Source organism: Convolutriloba macropyga, chromosome 3 (assembly GCF_964194025.1).
Source record: "Convolutriloba macropyga chromosome 3, txConMacr16.3, whole genome shotgun sequence".
Classification (NCBI taxonomy): domain Eukaryota; kingdom Metazoa; phylum Xenacoelomorpha; order Acoela; family Convolutidae; genus Convolutriloba; species Convolutriloba macropyga.
This window is the reverse complement of record NC_134470.1, coordinates 21,008,785-21,026,136: the sequence shown is the minus strand read 5'-3', so window position 1 is coordinate 21,026,136 and position 17,352 is coordinate 21,008,785. Positions and strand designations below refer to the sequence as shown.

Sequence of the window (17,352 nt, the reverse complement as noted above, 5' to 3'; positions counted from 1 at the left end):
AGTTTGCATTACCAAAATATATAGATCATAAAATGACCATAGTAAGTAACTATATCTTGCAAAAGACCTTAATCAACTTCAACAAACGTCAATTCAAGAGTAGTCCGAAAAAAACTAGCCATAAAATAGCCTCAATAGCTTCGTAGATCTGCAGTCTCAAAAAAACAGTAAAAAATACACACCAAAAACATTCGTCTTTTCATTGCAGGCTGATATAGGTTATAATTTGATTAAAAAACTGTATGAGTTTTTGCTGCTTCTATTAGCTGCTCTCTAATAACCCTCATTTAGAATGACACACATTCACTTGACCTTATCTCTTTGAATTACAGTAAATAAAAGTCAATTTCAAAGTGAGGAAGCCATTTTTGAGAGCGAGGTAAGTCATGCGTGACCATAAATTTAATCACGCGAATGAACAAAAAAATTCGCTCGACCAAGAGCAAAAAATGACGTCACGCACGCACTTCAGTTGAAATTGCATGAACGAATGAACAAAAAGCAGATTTGAAGTGGTTATGATGTCATATGGCCGTAACAAAAATCTTGACGACGAAAAAACCTAGAGAAGGCCAATAATAGCCCCAGCTATCGCTGTGCGGCTATTAAAAATTACCTTTTAACCTTTGAATTAGGCCTACATAGCAGCTTCGTCGCTCTTAGCACTTAGAAGACTACTAAAACTATCTTAGGGCGTATAATGAAACTTACTGTCCACTGGGCATTACCTGTTATCACGTTTTGAAAGATAAAAGTCATGAAAATTGTGAAAAGCATAGCCGGCAGATTGCCGCAAAATAGCGGTGATAGACGGTTGTGAAGTTACATGAACTGAAACAACTATAAAAATAAAATAGACAGATCGACCACCAACCCTTTAATAGACCACTAGACTTTTTGGATTAGCTTCGGACTGTCATTTTTATGAGACACATAAGCTCTATCAGGAGAAAGCCATAATAGGGCTTTTCAAAATTAGGACCTTTTCCGTTTGTGCCCCCTCAGCTTAGTGGGTGCATATTATTTGCACCCCCCAGATGCACGTGCAATATTTGGGGGGGGGGGCAGAAACGGAAAAGAACCCAAAATCAATATTCGAAATCAAAATCTCAAGACTTTAATATTCAAGAACTAGGGCATGTGTTTGGCACTACTTAGATGCACACTATTGACCTTTAAAAGGCAAATAATCATAAAATTTAAAATTTTATAAGTGAGCTCAGAAGTCATTTTTTTGAGTGAGGTAAGTCATTGAAAAATTCAATTCCAAGAACTCACGGTACGACGAAACAAAAATCTGTTAGACGAAGTAAAAAAACATAGCAGGACAAGTCTTGACGTACAATTCCCAGAATTTTCATTGAATAAACAGAAAAACTAGACCTAGAATGGACTATGAGTGAATTGAGAAAACCATTGTAAAAAAAACAGATCAAAAATTAAAAAAAAAAAAACAAAAAATAAATGTCAAAATGCCGCACGTGAACAAAACCACTAGCGAGAAATGAAAATTTAATTCAAAAAAAAACTAGGCCTAGAATGAGCTGTGAATGGATTGGTAAAACCATTTAGATAAAAAATCCGATCCAAAAAAACCGAAAAAACAGTAAAAATCAAAGTCAAATTGCTGCATGTGAACAAAAAACCACTAGCGAGAAAGCGAATTTTTGTTCAAACACCGCTTTCTCACTCTACTTTAAATTTGGAGCGAAAAAAAATCACGCCGCAAAACCACTCGCTTTTTCGCTCCATTTCCTGTTTCGGCGTGACCAAAATCACTATTCCATTTTGATTTCAAAAATCATGAAAATGTGTGAACAGATCTTAAAAAAAAACATAGCCGGAAGAATTCCGCAAACGAATCGAAGGAGAAAATTGCCCATACTTTTGACTACACAACTAGAACAACTATTGTGAACCCTGAACCTCCACAAACTCCATAAAAAAATTTAGGGAAGAACAGAAACGGTATTCAAAAACAAATTGAATAAAAAAAATTAGAAGAACTTAAAGAGTTTTTTTTAATAGTACAAGGAAAAATAAAGCTGAGTAATTTTTTTTCCAATTAGGGCAATGGAAAGCTCGCAAAACAATGAGCAAGTCATAATAGGCTAAGAAACTTGTCTAGGACTAAGAAAAAAGAAAAACTGCAAAAAAATAAGAAAAATGGTTTAAAATTTCTCAATTTTTCTGTCAATTTTCCGAAGAAAAGAATGATTTACACCAATAAAACTTTTGTCAATTGGTAGCTGAATATTCCTTAAGTAACAAACTTCTATTCGAATCCCACATAAGGCATTAATACAGAAAACAGGCAAAAAACCATTAAATTTCCTCTAAAAATCAGCAAAACTGATCAAAACCCTCCAAATTAGCATTAAACTCAGAATTAACTACCTGAAACCTTCAACTTCTATCAAAACAAGCCTAAAACTAATACAATATCATGATCAAACCTCATAACCATCAAAAATTGCAAAAAAAAGCTTTAAAAGCCGCACGTGATTAAAAAATTTTGTTCGCTTGGAGAAAATTTTTTCACACATCAATTTCTCGCTCTCTCAAAAACAGCGGTATGAACAAAAACCACTCTCTTTTCGCTCCGCTCTTCACTTTTATTCAGCCCCAAAATCACTCCAAATTTTTTCACGCGTTTCATTTCCCGCTTCAAAAATCACTCCAATAAAATTGATTAAAAAAAGGACTTCTCCAATACTCCTCTTCGAGTCGTAAAAAGACAGCGCCCCAATATAATTCAAAATCTTTGAATTGTTAAAAAAAGTTAAGAGCGCTATAATAGCCGCCCAGAATTGAGGACGCGGCTATTAAAAAAGACAGAGCACCAATACAATCCAATTCTTGGATTGTAAAAAATAGGAGCGCTATATTAACCGGCTGAGAAGCTGACGCGGCTATTAATAACAATTAATCTAAATTGCTTGCTCTTTCAACAAGTACCACTTAAAAAGACAACTATTCAGCAAATTACCTCATGCGTTGTTCTGAGTCCATCAGGTCCGCAATCATTTCCGACGATGTCCGATGGTCACTTTCATGCACGCTTGAGCCAAGTGCGCCAAATAGAGCAGATGCATCAATTCTCCTTCCCACTCCTCCCTCGTCCTCTTCCTCATCATCATTTTCATCATCATCTCCGTCCACTGTTTCGCTTTCAGTATCATTAGTAGTAACTTGGAAAGTAGTTCCCTCTCCTCCGCCTCTGCCAATAGACAATAATTGGTCTCTAATATTCATGCCAGAGCTATTCGATCGATTGTTCAGATGTCGGAACCCGGAGTGCTCAGAATTATGACTTGCTGGGTCGTCTGCTGAGTCCGCACCACTTCCTCTCGCCTCTACAAAAAGGAACGGAGTCACTGAGTCATCGAATCAAAAACATGACTCTCAGAAACAGGAGCTGCTATGACTCATTATATTGGTTTGTGTAATCTCCATTATTCCACTAACCTTTTTTATCCCTAGACCTTTTCAATTTAAACTGCGATGTTATCTGGAGCGATGTGACAATTACATTCCAAATGAACAATATAACACAGGGATCAAAAATCCACACTACTGAATGAGACAGTTGCCAAACTCCAATGATAAATTAATTTTATTTTTCGGATTTTAGGGCAAAAAGAAGACACCCACGAATTCAACTCTGCCGAACTTGTCATTACTTTCAAGTAAACAATCGAACACAAACCGTTGTCTGTTTCCTGTATATCACTTGCGCGAGATTGGCTGATTAATCGCCTGATGACAGCCGATGCCTGTTGCTGTTCTTCCGCAGACTCATCAGGATTATTGTTCACACCAGCAACGCTATTCATGGCTAGGCTCGCTTGTTTCAGTGCCTGAAGGTGCCGCACTAGTTGATCCATTTGTTCCTTTTTATCCTCTAACTCTTGCAGCCTCTCTTCCAACTCTCGCTTCTCTCGCAACTGCTGCTCAAATCCGGTTCTCGTCATATTTTCAGCATCTTCTGTTCCGTTGCCTTCCTCCTCGTCAGATTCAACGGCCCCGTTGACCTGAATCGTTCCACTTGTATCCAAATGAGAAGTTTCCGCAGTTTGATTACCGGCATTCTTAAATACAACCTTCTGAACGCGATCACAGTATTGGTATACATTCAATAGTCCCAACCTCAGATCTCATAATTTTAAAAAAAATATCGTCTTTTCATTGAAGGCTGATATGTTATATTTTGATTAAAAATCTGTACAAGTTTTTGCTGCCTCTATTAGCTGCTCTATAATAACCTTCATTTAGAGTGACACACACCCTTTTGACCTTATCTCTTTGAATTAAAGTAAATAAAAGTCAATTTCAAAGTGAGGAAGTCACTTTTGAGTGTGAGGCAAGTCAAGTGTGACCAAAAATTTAATCACGCGAATGAACAAAAAAACTCGTTCCACTAAGAGCAAAAAATGACGTCACACACGCACTTCCGTTGAAATTGCATGAAAGAATGAACAAAAGGCAGATTTGAAGTGGTTGTGACGTCATATGGTCGTAACAAAAATCGCGACGACGAAATAAAAAAACATAGCAGGACAAGTCCTGAATTACAATTCAAAGAATTGAATGAAAAACTCAGGCGTACTCTACGTGACGAGCAGATCAATTGAACAATGCCAGCCAGAACACAAACAAAATCTCAAAAAATTCAGAAACTAAAAGAATCAAAACTAAACAAAAATATACTCATTGCTAAAACTCTTGAAGCTTTTAAACCTAAGGCAAAATTTTTCCCTTTAAAAATACCTATTTCAAAATATGTTCAAAACCTATTTTTGTTTCTAAAATCGGTCGAGTATTAGATCTGCAAGACCTGAAAATATTCATTGGCCCATGAAGATCGATTGAAAACGAACAAAAAATTAAGAAAAAGAAATCAATTGCAAATTATGAGGAAATGTTGCTGAAAATCGTGATATAAATTACTTCAGAATCATTTCTTTTTCTCTAGAGGCTATCCAGTAACCCAATTCCAAGCTTTCAAAAACTCATTGGCTCAGATCGATAGCCAATAATTTATAGAAAAAAATTCAAACTACAAAAAATAGACGTTCGTTCTATTAAAATGTTGAAAGCCATTCAATTGCACCCTAGCAACAGATTAATAATATACTATCGAACCCTGGATGAGGCAAGAACAAAAATAAATGAAATACAAATGTTTTAAAACTTGAAAAAAATTGCAGATTTTATCAAAAAACTTCTAACAGTCGAGAGGTAAAATTGTTGAAAACAAATCCATTGAAACTAAAAACCATGCAATAACTTTTCATCAGAACGTGGAATATGTTTTCCCGCACTTGAGATTGGACAAATATCACAAACTGAAAAAGACTTCAGGAAGCCTTAAAAAAATTGCAGATTTTATCAAAAAATACTAAAATTCGAGTTATTAAAGTGTTGAAAACCCATCCCATTGTTACTAGAAACTATGCAGTGCCCTATTAACAAACCTCAAAGGCGATTGACTGGTCACGGAAAAACTGAAAAAAATGCGAGTTGTGTCAAAGAATTGCTAAAATTTGTGATATTCAAAAGTTGAAACCTATTCCATGGCAACTAAAAATTTTTCAGTAACTTATTACCAAACCCCTGATGAGGTTTTCTTGCCCCTGGGTCTCAAACAAATTGAATAATGACAATAAATTTCAAAAAACATGAAAAAGAATTGCAAGTTTTGTCAAAAAATGCTGAAATTCATAATCGCAAAAAAATGAAAACAATTCGATTACCACTAGAAACTATGCAGTCATCTACCATCAAACCCTTTATCAAACCTAGAGGAGGTTTCTTGACACCTAGGGCTAAAAAAATTGAAAATTGACAAAAATTTTAAAAACAAACCTGAAAAAAATTGCAAAAATTAGTATCATTATGCGTGTTTGTGTTTGTGTTTGTAGTTCCAAAACATATAGCTCATAAATTGGCCATAACAAGCCATTTTGTCTCGCAAAAGGCATTCATTAACATTTAAAAATTTCAACCTAAGACATCAAAACAAAAAATCACAAAAAAAACATGAAAAATTGCACCATTTTGAGCCTAAAAATGACCTTTTAACCTTGAATTAAGGCCATCCCAGCAGTTGCACCACTATAAGCACTTGAGGAACTACTAAAGCCCACTTTTGGCCTCCAATGAAACTTAACGCCCGCAGGGCTTTACCTGTTTATCCCGTTTTGAAAGATCAAAGTCATTGAAAAATGTGTGAACAGATCTTAAAAAAACACTAATACAATTCAAATTCTTTGAATTGTAAAATAGACGAAGAGAAGGCCAATAATAGCCCCAGCTATCGCTGTGCGGCTATTAAACAAGGAACTATACCTTGCAGAAAATTGAAAGAAATTTGCTAATGATTTAATTTTCCGCTCTTCTGGTGTTCTCAGAATTTTAGTTCAACGCCCGCCATCTACGAGCTTTGATCCTTTAGATCCATGTGTTCTGTCCCTAGTTATACTCAAGTATTGCGAGTTTTGTGAATCAGCTCGCCATTTTCACCGAAGAAGTATTCACAACAAGTAGGCTCGATAATGTGCGTTTGTACATAATGTTCCGACCCCGACCATCCACATTTTTTATTTTTCTACAAAATGAGGAAGCGAAAGAAAACTTTCAAAAAATACATATACTGTTAAAAAAATTGATAGTGTAAAAAAATGTATTAAAATCAAACCACTGAAAGAATTAAACAGTGCCGAATTGGAGAGCCGATGATACCTGCTATTAATAAGACTAGAAGACAAGACAGACAAAAAAACAGTATAACAAAACCGTTAATTACGGTCAAACTAGCTAGCATCAGATAAAACCTAAACTAAACAAATCAACTTATACTTTACTTCACAGCAGATGGGACCTGTCCCTAATGTAACTCGGTAACAAGTCAACAAAACAAGAATAAAAAAGGGCAGTCATAACAACCATCAGCATTCAATTAAAAACACCAGATTCTGTTGTAACTCCTTAGGAAAGCATTCGGACCGGTCATTAGTGAGACAATGAATTTAAAAAAGCCGCCTTGGAGAGCCGATAAGACCTGCCATTGATGAGACTAGAAGACAAGATGAACAACAAAATCATTAAACAACAACATTAATTACGACCAAAACTCAATACCCATAACACTCAAAAACACCGTCAAAATAGCTTTAGATGAAACCAGGCAAATACATAAATAGCATTAGATGAAAATCTAAAAAGCTTCAGCAAAAAAAACTGCGTGTATTTCATTAGAAACAATGTCACCGTCCTTAAAGAGACTGGGCCACAAGTCAACAAAAAACTAAAGGGCAAAGTTTGAAAACATGTCATATTTTTGAAAACAATCAATTTCAAAATAAAATAACCAAATGCCATCAACTGAATTTTTTATAAGGTTCTTTTGACTCTCCACAGGAAGCCATTGAGACCTGTCGTTATCCAAAATATGACATAGGAAAACAAAAAAGCAACAAATACATCCGAAAAGAAAATGCAATTAACTGTGGGAGAAAACGGTGTCGAAGCCGTTAGATCCATGAGATGTTCAGTGAAAGTTTTTTGTATGTTCAATTCCACTCATCTTCAATGACAATTGGAAATGTCAGAAATGTTGCGATATGACAAGAAAACGAAAAAGAAACCCAAAAATGGGCAAAAATTGGGGGCAAAGAGATCACAAAAACTTAATGAACACTCAGAGCCACAAAACCAATAATTCAAGACAAGCAATCATTGCAAAGATTAAAAAACTTTCTCTAGAAAAGAGATACAAACTGTATTTACTATGACTAAGCTAAAAATTGACAAAGATTAAAAAAAATGCCAGAAATTCACGGGTTTTAGTAAACCAAAAAATTTCAGAAAAGATGACAACGAACAAAAGCACCTTTAACCGAAACAAACGTAAAAAACACCTTAAGAGGCCATATTCACCTATCAGTACTGCAAAAGTCTAGAAATTAACGTTAAATAGAAAGAACTAAAAAAATTTCCAACAATTTTACAGTATTATTGTTACAGCCATTGATACTACACGCTACCACCTGAAAACATTGAGTTTTCACCTGGGTCATATTTGGGTGCTCAATTTAAAGCGAAGATGCCAAAATTGTAACAGAACAACGATCAATGACCGGTATCAAAAACTGCAATTTTTTCATGAAAGACATTGCCTCAAAGCCAAAATACCATCAGCTGCAACATATAAACAATAAAGTGATTAAAATTTCCTTCAGCAAAACGCAGACAATGTCTTTCAAAAAGAACACATATATAGTTGAAAATCAAAAACTCAATGAAAATAAAAAAAACTCAGTAAGAACACGGTTTTGAAGCCATTTAAGCCATACTCTAATCACTACAAACACACCCGGCAGATTGCCGGAAAATAGCCGCCGTTGATTCCGATAAGCATGATTGGAATTGAAAGAATAGATATTGAAAAAAAAAAGATTTTTGTACAAAAACATTTTCTAAGACAGATTTATTTTGATGGCATTTCGTAGTTGAACATAACGTACCTCTGTTTCTTAGAGAGGGGCTACAGGGGCTACTATCAATACCAATAAGCATTAGAGATGGTAACTAAGACTTATAGGTACGACGTTCAAATAGCGGGCATCTAAAATTGGGCTTTATGGGTTTATCCCGTTTCTACTTCTGATTTCAAATTTTTATACTGACTCTTTTCATTTTGGATTGCTTTGCTGAGCAACTGATGTTCAAAATCACTTTTAGCGGAATGAGAGAAGAGAGAAACTAGCCTAGAGAAGTCAAAAAGATATCACGCAAAATGTTGAAAAAGCGGCAAAATGAGGTAAAGTGAAAGATTTTTTATTCGACGAAGTAAAAAAACATAGCAGGACAAGTCCTGAAATACAATTCAAAGAATTGAAAGAAAAACTCAGACGTACTCTAGCTGACCAGCAGATCCAAAAACTAAAGGGCAAAGTTTGAAAACATGTCATATTTTTGAAAACAATCAATTTCAAAATAAAATAACCAAATGCCATCAACTGAATTTTTTATAAGGTTCTTTTGACTCTCCACAGGAAGCCATTGAGACCTGTCGTTATCCAAAATATGACATAGGAAAACAAAAAAGCAACAAATAAACATGAAAGACATTGCCTCAAAGCCAAAATACCATCAGCTGCAACATATAAACAATAAAGTGATTAAAATTTCCTTCAGCAAAACGCAGACAATGTCTTTCAAAAAGAACACATATATAGTTGAAAATCAAAAACTCAATGAAAATAAAAAAAACTCAGTAAGAACACGGTTTTGAAGCCATTTAAGCCATACTCTAATCACTACAAACACACCCGGCAGATTGCCGGAAAATAGCCGCCGTTGATTCCGATAAGCATGATTGGAATTGAAAGAATAGATATTGAAAAAAAAAAGATTTTTGTACAAAAACATTTTCTAAGACAGATTTATTTTGATGGCATTTCGTAGTTGAACCTACTTATGTTTCTTAGAGAGAGGCTTCAGGGGCTACTATCAATAACAATAAGTATTAGAGAGAGAGGTAACTAATACTTATAGGACCGACGTTCAAATAGCGGGCATCTAAAATTGGGCTTTATGGGTTTATCCCGTTTCTATTTCTGACTTCAATTTTTTATACTGACTCTTTTCATTTTGGATTGCTTTGCTGAGCAACTGATGTTCAAAATCACTTTTAGCGGAATGAGAGAAGAGAGAAACTAGCCTAGAGAAGTCAAAAAGATATCACGCAAAATGTTGAAAAAGCGGCAAAATGAGGTAAAGTGAAAGATTTTTTATTCGACGAAGTAAAAAAACATAGCAGGACAAGTCCTGAAATACAATTCAAAGAATTGAAAGAAAAACTCAGACGTACTCTAGCTGACCAGCAGATCCAAAAACTAAAGGGCAAAGTTTGAAAACATGTCATATTTTTGAAAACAATCAATTTCAAAATAAAATAACCAAATGCCATCAACTGAATTTTTTATAAGGTTCTTTTGACTCTCCACAGGAAGCCATTGAGACCTGTCGTTATCCAAAATATGACATAGGAAAACAAAAAAGCAACAAATAAACATGAAAGACATTGCCTCAAAGCCAAAATACCATCAGCTGCAACATATAAACAATAAAGTGATTAAAATTTCCTTCAGCAAAACGCAGACAATGTCTTTCAAAAAGAACACATATATAGTTGAAAATCAAAAACTCAATGAAAATAAAAAAAACTCAGTAAGAACACGGTTTTGAAGCCATTTAAGCCATACTCTAATCACTACAAACACACCCGGCAGATTGCCGGAAAATAGCCGCCGTTGATTCCGATAAGCATGATTGGAATTGAAAGAATAGATATTGAAAAAAAAAAGATTTTTGTACAAAAACATTTTCTAAGACAGATTTATTTTGATGGCATTTCGTAGTTGAACATAACGTACCTCTGTTTCTTAGAGAGGGGCTACAGGGGCTACTATCAATACCAATAAGCATTAGAGATGGTAACTAAGACTTATAGGTACGACGTTCAAATAGCGGGCATCTAAAATTGGGCTTTATGGGTTTATCCCGTTTCTACTTCTGATTTCAAATTTTTATACTGACTCTTTTCATTTTGGATTGCTTTGCTGAGCAACTGATGTTCAAAATCACTTTTAGCGGAATGAGAGAAGAGAGAAACTAGCCTAGAGAAGTCAAAAAGATATCACGCAAAATGTTGAAAAAGCGGCAAAATGAGGTAAAGTGAAAGATTTTTTATTCGACGAAGTAAAAAAACATAGCAGGACAAGTCCTGAAATACAATTCAAAGAATTGAAAGAAAAACTCAGACGTACTCTAGCTGACCAGCAGATCAATTGAACAATGCCAGCCAGCACACAAAAACCATCAAAGAATTGAGAAACTAATAGAATCAAAACTAAACAAAAACAAACTCATTGCTAAAACTCTTGAAGCTTTTAAACCTAAGGCAAAAATTTTTCCCTTTAAAAACATCTATTACAAAATTATGTTCAAAACGAATTTTTGTTTCTGAAATCGGTCCAGCATTATATCTGCAAGACCTGAAAAATATTCATTGGCCCTTGAAGATCGATTAACTCGAAAATGACCAAAAAATTTAAGAAAAGAAATCAATTGCAAATTATAAGGAAATGTTGCTGAAAATCGTGATATAAAAATCTTCAGAATCGTTTCTGTGTCTCTCGAGGCTATCCAGTAACCCAATTCCAAGCTTTAAAAAACTCATTGGCTCATAGATCGATAGGCAATAACTTTTAGAAAAAATTTCAAACTTCAAAAAATAGAAATTTGTTCTATTAAAATGTTGAAAGTCATTCAATTGACCTCTAGCAACTATTTACTAACAAACTTTCAAACCTTGGATACGGTTAACTGGCTACTGAGGCAAGAAAAAATAAATAAATAAAAAATATTTTAGAAAAAAACTCGAAAAAATTGCAAATTCTATCAAAAAAACTTCCAAAAGTCGAAACGTTAAATTGTTGAAAACAAATCCATTGAAAAATAAAACCATGCAGTAACTTTTTATCAGAACGTGGAATAGGTTTTCTTGCACTTGAGAATGGACGAATATCAAAAACTGACAAAAACTTTAGGAAACATTAAAAAACCACAGATCTTATCAAATAAACGTTTAAATTCGAGACATTTAAAAGTTAAAAAGCATTCCATTGTTACTAGAAACTATGCAGTGCCCTATTAACAAAGCTCGAAGGAGATTGCCTGGTCCCTGAAACTGGAAAAACTGAAAAAATGATGAAAATTTTCAAAAACATGAAAAAATGCGAAATTGTTCAAAAAAATTGGTAAAATTTGTGATATTCAAAAGTTGAAACAACTTGAATGATGACAATAAATATGTCAAAAAACACGAAAAAATTGCAACTTTTGTCAAAAAATGCTAAAATTCATGATGTGAAAAAGTTGAAAACCGATCCATTACCACTAGAAACTGTGCAGTAATCTATCATCGAATCCTTAATCAAACCCTAGAGAAAGTTTCGTGACACCTAGGGCTAAAAAACTCAAAAAATGACAAAAATTTTCAGAAAACCTGAAAAAAATTTCAAAAAATTAGTATCATTTTGTGTGTTTGTGTTTGTAGTACCACAACATATAGCTCATAAAATGGCCATAACCAGCAATTTTGTCTCGCAAAAGGCCTTCAACAACATTTAAAAATTTTAACCTAAGACTAATCAAACAAAAATCTCAAAAAAATCACAACAAACAAAAATTTGCACCATTTTTAGCCGAAAAAATCCTAAAAATGACCTTTTAACCTTAAATTAAGGCCATCCCAGCAGCTGCACCACTATATGAACTTAAAGGACTACTGAAACCCACTTTGGGCCTCTAATGAAACTTAATGCCCGCTGGGCTTTACCTGTTTATACCGTTTTGAAAGATCAGAGTCATTGAAAAAAGTGTGAACCCATCTTAAAAAAACACAGCGCACCAATACAATTCAAATTCTTTGAATTGTAAAAAATAGGAGCGCTATAATAGCCGGCTGAGAAGATGAGGGCGGCTATTAAACATTATATATATTCAATTACGCAGTTTGTCAAAGCCAATAGGATCTCTTACTAATATGATAGTCCAACAAGGCAACAGGAAACAACTGGATAATGGTAACGCTTGGTACGCCAACTGAGTTTTGGGTAAAAAATTCAATTTTTTTGACAACCGGTACCGAAGCCATGAAACCATTAATTAAAAAAAATTAACCTCTGGAAAAGCAATTAAGCTGTGAACATATGCAACCTGCGTTTACGGAAATTAAGTTAAAAGTTGACAAATTAATACACAAACGGCAAAAATCAAAAGTTTACTAAAATTTGCTGAAAGGAAATGAATTCAAAGTCATCAAAGCCATTAGGCACTATTTGGGTTCATTTATTCCATATCAGGAAGCCAACTGCACCGTTTAACATTATTACGAAGTCACAACACTGCAAAAAAAACAACAACGGGCAAACCAGGAATTCGTTCAAAGTTTACGGAAAAAAAAAACATTTTCAAATTCATAAAAAACGAGCATTTCTCTGAAAACATAGTATATGCTCGTTGGGCCTCATTTAAATGTAAATATGAACTTCAAAAGAAGAACATTGGTAGGAAAGTATTGTGTTCTAAAATTAACAAAAGAATTGTTAGAACAATTTTCTCAAAAGCAGTACAAAGAACAAATTTTGCCAAAAACCACGATCAGAACAAAACTAGCTTTGATATTGCTTCGCATTCATTATTCATAACCGACTAACGTCGGGCGAATTGCTCTCAAACAACACACGAAAAGTCGGCTTCGTCAGTTGCTAGCCACGGTTAAGTGATGCTAGCTTTAGCTTAATTGAAGGGGAGTGAGGTGAGGGTAATAAATGATGACATCAGGCCACATAACAGCTGCAGTGCGGCATCAACAATTTTTCAGATTTCGCATTGAAAATTTTTAAAGCCAATTTTTGTCTCTGAAGTTCTGTCATGTAACATATCTGCAAGACTGCAAAAGTTTTGTTGGCCAGTAATTATCGCTAAACTCAGAAAGAACAAAATTATTGAAAAATTTTAAAATTTATTGCAAATTTAACAAAATCTTGCAAAAATTCGTGATATTAATATCTTCAAAACCATTTTAATGTCTTAAAACCCCATCTAGTATCGATATTTCAAGCCCTAAATAGTTTCACTGGCCCCTAAAGATCCAAAAACTTGGAACATGATAAATATACGAAAATTTAAAAACAAATTTTGTCCTAAAATTGCTTACACTCGGGTCATTAAAAGATTGATAACCAAAATATTAACTCTAAATACTATGCAGCAGCTTACTAACAAACCTTGGAGGAGGCCACTGGGCACGAGTTGCCGGAAACAAAATTTCAAGGAAATTGTTTTAAAATTGCATAAATTCGTGATATTAAAATATTGAAGAACATTGCATTACAACAAAAGACTATGCAATAAACTATTGTCGAACCCTAAAGGCGAATATTCGGCTCTTGAATTTGTAGAAACTTAAAAAAATGACAAAAAATTTCAAAATACTTGAAAAAGAATCTTTTATAAAAAAAGTTTTATCCGAAAATTGATTTGTGATTGAAAACTAATCTATCGCCTCTACAGTATTTTTCGGTATCTTAATATCAAACACTAGCGCAGGTTTTTTGACCTCTGCGGTTGAAAACTGAATGACAAAAAATGTCGAAAAACAAATAAAATTGCAAGCTTTGTCAAAAAGTTGCTAAAATTTGTGATGTCAAAATGTTGAAGAACATTCCATTACAACTAGAAAATTTTGCCGCAAAAAATTATCAAACCCTAACGGAGCTTTTCTGACCTCTGAGTCTAAAAAAAACCTGAATAATGAATATCAAAAAAGCTGAAAAGAACTGCAAGATTTGTCAAAAAAATGGTAAAATTCGTGATGTTAAAAATGCAAAAAAATCCCATTACATCAATAAACTGTACAGTAACCTATTGTCAAGCCCTAGATGAGGTTACTTGAATCTTGAGGCTGAAAAAACCTAAAAAACGACAAAAAATTTTAAAAAGTAATATCAAAAATTTTCGGAAATTTTCAAAAAGTAATATCAAAAATTTTCGGAAAATTTGTGATACTAAAAAGTTGAAACTATTCCATGGTCAATAAAAAAATTTTCAGTAAATTTTACTGCAAATCTTAATGAGGTTTTTTAATCCCTAGGGCCGGAAAAACTTGAAAAGTTACAAAATATGAAAAAAATTGACAAAAATTGCGAAAAAAATGCTAAAATTTGTGATAATTAAATGTTGCCCTAGATGAGGTTACTTGAATCTTGAGGCTGAAAAAACCTAAAAAACGACAAAAAATTTTAAAAGTAATATCAAAAACTTTCGAAAAATTTGTGATACTAAAAAGTTGAAACTATTCCATGGTCAATAAAAAAATTTTCAGTAAATTTTACTGCAAATCTTAATGAGGTTTTTTAATCCCTAGGGCCGGAAAAACTTGAAAAGTTACAAAATATGAAAAAAATTGACAAAAATTGCGAAAAAAATGCTAAAATTTGTGATAATTAAATGTTGCCCTAGATGAGGTTACTTGAATCTTGAGGCTGAAAAAACCTAAAAAACGACAAAAAATTTTAAAAGTAATATCAAAAATTTTCGAAAAATTTGTGATACTAAAAAGTCGAAACTATTCCATGGTCAATAAAAAATTTTCAGAAAATTTTTCTGCAAATCTTAATGAGGTTTTTTAGCCCCTAGGTCTGGAAAAACTTGAAAAGTTACAAAATATAAAAAAAATTGACAAAAATTGCAAAAAAATGCTAAAATTTGTGATAATTAAATGTTGAAAACCCTCCATTACCGCTAAAAACTATGCAGTAACCTATTATCAGTAACCTATTATTTTAATGTCTTAAAACCCCATCTAGTATCGATATTTCAAGCCCTAAATAGTTTCACTGGCCCCTAAAGATCCAAAAACTTGGAACATGATAAATATACGAAAATTTAAAAACAAATTTTGTCCTAAAATTTCTTACACTCGGGTCATTAAAAGATTGATAACCAAAATATTAACTCTAAAAACTATGCAGCAGCTTACTAACAAACCTTGGAGGAGGCCCCTGGGCACGAGTTGCCGGAAACAAAATTTCAAGGAAATTGTTTTAAAATTGCATAAATTCGTGATATTAAAATATTGAAGAACATTGCATTACAACAAAAGACGATGCAATAAACTATTGTCGAACCCTAAAGGCGAATATTCGGCTCTTGAATTTGTAGAAACTTAAAAAAATGACAAAAAATTTCAAAATACTTGAAAAAGAATCTTTTATAAAAAAAGTTTTATCCGAAAATTGATTTGTAATTGAAAACTAATCTATGGCCTCTACATTATTTTTCGGTATCTTACTATCAAACACTAGCGGAGGTTTTTTTACCTCTGATGTTGAAAAACTGAATGACAATAAATGTCGAAAAACTTAAAATTGCAAGCTTTGTCAAAAAGTTGCTAAAATTTGTGATGTCGAAATGTTGAAGAACATTCCATTACAACTAGAAAATTTTGCCGCAAAAATATATCAAACCCTAACGGAGCTTTTCTGACCTCTGAGTCTAAAAAAACCTGAATAATGAATATCAAAAAAGCTGAAAAGAACTGCAAGATTTTTCAAAAAAATGGTAAAATTCGTGATGTTAAAAATGCAAAAAAATCCCATTACATCAATAAACTGTACAGTAACCTATTGTCAAGCCCTAGATGAGGCTACTTGAATCTTGAGGCTGAAAAAACCTAAAAAACGACAAAAAATTTTAAAAAGTAATATCAAAAATTTTCGGAAATTTTCAAAAAGTAATATCAAAAATTTTCGGAAAATTTGTGATACTAAAAAGTTGAAACTATTCCATGGTCAATAAAAAAATTTTCAGTAAATTTTACTGCAAATCTTAATGAGGTTTTTTAATCCCTAGGGCCGGAAAAACTTGAAAAGTTACAAAATATGAAAAAAATTGACAAAAATTGCAAAAAAATGCTAAAATTTGTGATAATTAAACGTTGAAACCCCTCCATTACCGCTAAAAAACTATGCAGTAACCTATTATCAGTAACCTATTATTTTAATGTCTTAAAACCCCATCTAGTATCGATATTTCCAGCCTTAAATAGTTTCACTGGCCCCTAAAGATCCAAAAACTTGGAACATGATAAGTATACGAAAATTTAAAAACAAATTTTGTCCTAAAGTTGCTTGAACTCGGGTCATTAAAAGATTGATAACCAAAAAATTAACTCTAAAAACTATGAAGCAGCTTACTAACAAACCTTGGAGGAGGTCCCTGGGCAAGAGTTGCCGGAAACAAAAATTAAAGGATTTTGTTTTAAAATTGCATAAATTCGTGATATTAAAATATTGAAGAACATTGCATTACAACTAAAGACTATGCAATAAACTATTGTCGAACCCTAAAGGCGAATCTTCGGCTCTTGAATTTGTAGAAACTTAAAAAAATGACAAAAACTCCAAAATACTTGACAAAGAATGTTTTACAAAAAAAGTTTTATCCGAAAATTGATTTGTAATTGAAAACTAATCTATGGCCTCTACATTATTTTTCGGTATCTTACTATCAAACACTAGCGGAGGTTTTTTTACCTCTGATGTTGAAAAACTGAATGACAATAAATGTCGAAAAACTTAAAATTGCAAGCTTTGTCAAAAAGTTGCTAAAATTTGTGATGTCGAAATGTTGAAGAACATTCCATTACAACTAGAAAATTTTGCCGCAAAATATTATCAAACCCTAACGGAGCTTTTCTGACCTCTGAGTCTAAAA

The 17,352-nt window shown here is 33.2% G+C and overlaps 1 protein-coding gene across 4 annotated transcripts in view; it reads right to left on the bottom strand.

Moving 5' to 3' along the window:
- Nucleotides 1-17,352, bottom strand: part of LOC142336051 (uncharacterized) — a 149,932-nt gene that overhangs the window by 100,470 nt on the left and 32,110 nt on the right. For all 4 annotated transcript variants that reach the window (XM_075384544.1, XM_075384545.1, XM_075384546.1 and 1 more), the window contains 2 exons: nucleotides 3,710-4,091; nucleotides 2,990-3,356 (listed from right to left, as the gene is read on the bottom strand). In XM_075384544.1, the coding sequence (XP_075240659.1) occupies nucleotides 2,990-3,356; nucleotides 3,710-4,091 (749 nt within the window). The remainder of the gene's footprint in view (nucleotides 1-2,989; nucleotides 3,357-3,709; nucleotides 4,092-17,352) is intronic.